At 42.7% G+C, this 6,000-nt stretch overlaps 1 protein-coding gene across 1 annotated transcript in view; it reads right to left on the minus strand.

Annotated features, from left to right (window-relative positions):
* The window catches only part of kcnip4a (potassium voltage-gated channel interacting protein 4a), a 969,743-nt gene extending 966,382 nt beyond the window's left edge, over positions 1-3,361 (minus strand). The window contains exon 1 of the mRNA XM_072496485.1: positions 2,786-3,361. Within this exon, the coding sequence (XP_072352586.1) occupies positions 2,786-2,843 (58 nt within the window). The 5' untranslated portion in view covers positions 2,844-3,361. The remainder of the gene's footprint in view (positions 1-2,785) is intronic.
* Positions 3,362-6,000: the final 2,639 nt, after the last annotated feature.

Genomic DNA, 6,000 nt, shown 5'->3' on the forward strand with positions numbered 1-6,000 from the left:
GTAACGGAACCTATTCCCACTGGGCAGCTCAAACTCCTCCTCCAATTCGTCCAAGAATGGAAAGCCCGGGGCTATAAACAGATCCCCAAACCTCTCGATCCCCACCCGCTGCCCAAAACCCCCATCTAGTTGCCGCCCCCTTCCCACCCTGGAGCAAACCGATGGTTGCCATATATCGGTGCCCAAACCGAAGCCCCCTCCAGCCCCACTTGCTGTCGCCACTGTCCCCACCCCCTCAGGGCCGCCACAACTACCGGGCTTGTGGAGTACCTGGCCAGCGAGAATGGCAGAGGCGCCGTTGACAGTGCCCCCAAACTTGTGTCCTTACATGGGGCTGTCTCCATCCACTCCCATACCGACCCATCTCCCACTGCCCATTTCCTGACCATCACTATATTCACCATCCAGTAGTAATTTATTAAGTTCGGGAGAGCCAGTCCCCTCAAGAGTGATTAATGATAGGGACTTAAAAGGTAAGTAACTATTGTATAGACCAGCATTGTGAAAGTGGAAGAGTGTTCAGATCCATTAGAGTATATTATCAAAAGGATAAAGTGCTCTTCCGCATTAGGTGTTCCCTTGGATTTAATCTTTTAATTGATTTGACAGCTCTGAAATCTGTACTCCTGTCTGTAAGCTTAAACAAATGGCTGAGGTCTTTGATAGGTCAACTGTTCTCCTTTTCTGCTTGGATAAATGGCTGATCTCTTTGATTGACAGCTCAGATGCTTGTCCCCATCCTTTTAAGCTTGAACTAATGGCTGAAGTCTTTAGTTCTGTGGTGAATGAAACTACTGTTAATTCACCAGTGCACTGTGATATCATGTTACTGCTGTATCATGTTATGTTATGTGTTTAACCTTGTGGGCTCCACCTATGGGCCATTGTACGGCTTCATCCACAGGGGGATATGTCGGGGCATGTACGGGCTCGCCCATGGCTCCACCCCTTACAGGAAGTATAAAGGCAGCTGACCTGCGGGGCCGCATTCATTGTTGTACCGGTCACAGGCAGGCTTAGTTGTAAGCTGATTAAAACCATGGTTTACTTCTCAACGTGTCTCTCAGTGAATTGATGGTCGTATCAAGTTCACTTCAAAAGTTTGAACATATTCAACTCTGGAGGCATTATTTATACAGCTGTGCAATAGAATCCCATTGTGAATGCTTAGCTGAGCTCCAAACCCAACTGATATAATCAACAGCAGGAGTGTTGACATGGCTGTCAAAGGAACTGTGACTTTATTTATCTTGACAATCTTATGACTAGCTAGGAGGATTAAGTTATTTGAGGTGATTCTTGAATGAGTGTTTGTTTATGTTGAGAGTTTCATGGGTATCTCAAAGACTTCCCAGTGTTATTTTAGGGCTCAAGAGCGCTGTGCGTAGTGGATACTGGGTGAGTGAATATGAGTGTTAAGGTTATTTTGGAGGTGATTGAGTGCACATGGGGGATGCGGTGAAGAGTTTAATGCTTATGAGGGGCTTTGGAGGGGAATGTGGTATATGGAAAGTCATGGAAGGCATGGGGGTGAAGGATGGATATCCCAAAGGATGTAGGAAAGCCTTCTACCTGATTGCCTCAGGAGCCATACACTTTTGTTCTTGTCTCTGCCTTGCTTTGGAGGCCACTGACACAAATCCAGCCCACACTCCATCACCCTTTCCTGCACTCTGAGGGTGAAATTCGTTGCCGGGCACAGCCCCTCGGGATGTGGGTTCATGAAGTCGGGAAATGGCCCAATTCCCGATTCCCATCTCAAAAGGAAAAATCTGTCCTTTATTTTTTTATTCTTTTTAATTTTACCAAAACCAATGTTGTATTTCCTGATTTGCAGTCTCCCTGAACAATAATATCTTCAAGAAAACATTAAGAATTTAAAACTAATTTAGCATCAATGACAACTCAAAGCCTTGGGCTATAAGGACGACCTGCTATGTTTCACAAAGAGACTAAAGTGGTTAAACTCGATCAACAGAATGCAGACAACTGAAGTGTTATTCTGGCATATCCGAATGTAAAAAGAAATGGAAGTTGCAGTGTATTTCCACAGGTGTCATATCTGTGTTCTGCAAGTAAATATAAAGAGGTGCCGTTTGCCACATTAGTACTATTATTTCAGCAGTTCCTTCTGATTTAAGGAAGAGTTCATCTTAGAATATAGTCAGCAATTTGAACAAACTCAACATTCACTCAACCATTTGAGGTTTTCACCAAAATGATTGTACAATGAGAATTCTGGTTACATTCCTCCCATTTTGTGGCTTTGAAATAACCACATGAATTACAATGGCAAAGATAAAGAAATTTTACCGTCTTTACCGAAGTCCATTAATAGATCTTGTAATTCTACTAACTTTGCTTTTCCACCTCAATCCCTCTACTTGGAATACAATATATTTAATGCAAACATATCAGGTGAGTCACGCACATGGATGGCTTTATGTAACAAAGGGAACATTGAAAAATGAATTTACCAAGAAAACTGCAGAATTTGAGTGCAACAGGGTAATTGATATGAAAAGCCTATTATACACTGCAACTTTCAATAAAATCATTATAAAATTATCTAAAGTTGCCAGTCCTTAGTCTGTATTTGGAAAATAGAATTTACATTGTCAAGATTCTCAGTTGAAATAAAATGATATTATTTAGAAAATTGCCTTTTTAAGAAACAGGAGGACCCGCTATGCCTTATATTTTGCAGCAAGAGTTAATGCTGTTCATTGAAACTTTAGCAACAGCAGCAATGACATGACAAATGCAAGTTCATCACTTTACCTACCTTTGCGTCGACTCTTTTCTTTTGTCTGGAATGATAAAGTACCCATCAGAGCCCCCATCTTCAATGGTTTTATCAGAAAACTTGCAACCAGTGCTCTTCTCACGCAGAGTGTAGCTAATGTTTATGTCTTGCTTGTGATACGGTGAATAAAAAAAATTCAAAGCACAGTTTGAAAGCGGAGATAAAGGTGCACATAAAGCTTGGAGACTTCTTTTGTCAACACTCTGCAGGCTACTTGCTGTGATGTTATTATTCAACTCTGCTGCTCATCAGAATTTTAATTTTGACGTGTTCATTCACAGCTCAAAGGCAAGTGGAAGCTGTGCCACTGAAATATTTCGACTTAGCGCCATTATATCGGAGCACTTTGATTAATTGTACCACTGTATCTGCAGTAACTTGTCACATAGCGAGTCACTAATGCTTCCACAGGAACGTTCATGGCAACTTTTGATTTAGCTATGGTTCTCAATCATGAAAAATGTGAGTTTATACTGCTCTTTTGTTTTCATGTAAATAATATGAACAGCTAATTTATTATACAGGAATGTGTAACATAGTGTGCAGAAAGCTAGCCGTGTTGTTTACTGGAATATATTTTCTGGCAAAGAGAAAAGGAAGTCAGTATCGGGTTTTGTATGATAGAAAAAAATCTTGTTAACCTCGTGCATGTAGAATCAAGATGATTAAAAAATTATTCCTCTCATCTTTCTGAAGATTATATTTTAAAAAAGCATTTTGATTTAATATGAATCACTTTCAAAATAAATACAAATGGACACTTTTAGCAAAAATGTTTATGTTTGGCAATTTACCTTGCAAGAATATATCCCTACATATTTCAACAAAACTCATTTTCGGGCAGACTCACACATAGAATAAGAGACACCGGGGAGTAAGGTTATGGGCCGTAATTCAATCGGAGGGTTCAGTAAAGGTCATCAAAACATCAGAATTGGAAAATAATTTACAGAAGCTCAAAATTGAACATTGGGCTTCAACTCTCCCCCCCCCCCCGAGTAGGTTGTTTTATGTTTTGTATCAATATGTTGCTGCTGCTTTGCAAGCTCCAGCAAGCTTCCACAAACATCAGCTGTTTAATTCTATTACACTTCAACAATTAAAAATATGCTGATTCAGGTCGCAAGAAGGGCAACACCATGAGTGAAAAATAACAGTCACATGATTCATGGAAGAGCATAATTTGGCTGTTTTAACAGTGTGTTACTAGGTTACCACAGTGTGTTCTGTACCTCACAATGGTTTTCTAATTCTAATTCAAAATGAACAAAATATGCTCCTTTGTAGTGACTGGTGGGTGGAATGTTTAAAAGTGTCAGGAATACACTGGAAGACTAAGGTATCACAGAGCAAAAGCACAACCCACATACATGAACAAAAATGCAACTTCTACACTGGAGAAAAAAAATAAGCTGACAGCAGCCACAGAAATAAATTGAAATGAATTAAAGCCACTGGGAACAGGTCTATCAAATTTGTTACCACAGCAACAAGTAGCAATGCCAATATTACAGATGTAACAATACTTGCACTTTATGCGTGAGTGTATCGAGAAGTAGTTGAAAGGACATACTTTGAGATTAGAACAATAAAACAGGGATAGAAACAGGTTGGAGAAGCAGAAAACAGGACAGATGGAGCTTCCTGTCCTCAAACGATCATTGCCATATTTGAAACATGCAATTGTGACAGCAGAGATACCAATGTCAGGGGCTGAGCAAACATTGGGAAGCGTGATTATGCAATAGCTAGAATCAAGTCTGATGACATGCTGGTATTCCAAATTTGATTCTCAGGAGCAATGAATTGGATGTTGCTAAAATGGGGCATTTTGCAGCTTACACCAACAGAAATATTTATTTTCTGTCCCCTTCACCTCAAAAACCTTTTGTGTTGTATCTTGCTGGAAGTATGAGCTGATAAAGAGGGAGCAAGGGTGACAAGACATCTGGGACAATAATGAACATTGGGACCAACAATTTATCTCCTTAACCAAGGAGATTATAAGTATTGACAAAGTAAGATGAGTGAAGGAAATGCTGCTTAGAGGGCTTAGTAACTTTCTGTTACAAGTCCTTGGTCGGCAGTGATTGGAACCCAGAACTTGTACAAATGAGATTGGGTGAAACACAGTGAGTTAGGTACAGAAAGAGGGAAAAAAGAGATAAGAAAGACTGGATTGGAGAAAGAGAGAAGAAAAGAAACACAAAGGAAAATGTAAAAATGTTGGGCGCGATTCTCCGGAACGATTTCTAAGTATTTCTAAGTAAGGAGTGGCTCGATGGGACAGTGGTTAGTACTGCTGCCTCACAGCTCCAGGGACCCAGGTTCAATTCTGGCCTCAGGTGACTGTCTGTGTGGAGTTTGCACTTTCTCCCCGTGTCTGCGTGAGTTTCCTCCGGGTGCTCTGATTTCCTCCCACAGTCCAGAGATGTGCAGGTTAGGTGGATTGGCCATGTTAAATTGCCCATTAGTGTCCAAAAGGTTAGCTGGGGTTACTGGCTTACAAGGATAGGGTGGAGGCGTGGGCTTAATTTGGGTGCTCTTTCCAAGGGCTGGTGCTGATTCAATGGGCCGAATGGCCTCCTTCTGCACTGTAAATTCTATGATTCACTATTGTAGCTGAGGGAATTGCCACAAGCTTCCTAGCACTCGACCCAGTGAGGCTGGCAATGCTATTCAACGTTAATTGCTCCACTTAACGAGACCTCACGGGCTTCTCGCTGCAAATGAAGGCTCGCCAGCTGATTCGCCGTCACCGCGTTCGCCAGCCCCCCACTAACAAGGTCGAGCAGCACTACAGCAGCCAATCCCAGCCAGCTCACAACAATGGCGCCCAGGAGACCGGCCCCAGGATTGGGGGATGCAGACCTGGGCAGGCTGCTAGACACTATGCAGGCCAGGGGGAATGTCCTGTTCTCCTGAGGGTCCAGGAGGGTCAGCCATAGGACAGCCAGTGCTGCCTGGGATGAGGTGGTGGTAGCTGTGAGCAGCGATAGTGTGACCAGGAGGACTGGCCTCCAGCGCAAGAAAAAGGTCAATGATCTGGGCAGCAGCATGAGTGAGTAGACACCAACACCGCCCTCCCACCCCCGAGACCTTTCCGCCCCCATGGGACCATCCACCTCCCAGCTCCCCCTGCGACCCCAAACCTCCCTCCACACATCTCTCCCTTCAACCCTCCCCAACCCTCC

Source organism: Scyliorhinus torazame, chromosome 3 (genome assembly GCF_047496885.1).
Source record: "Scyliorhinus torazame isolate Kashiwa2021f chromosome 3, sScyTor2.1, whole genome shotgun sequence".
Taxonomy (NCBI): Eukaryota; Metazoa; Chordata; class Chondrichthyes; order Carcharhiniformes; family Scyliorhinidae; genus Scyliorhinus; species Scyliorhinus torazame.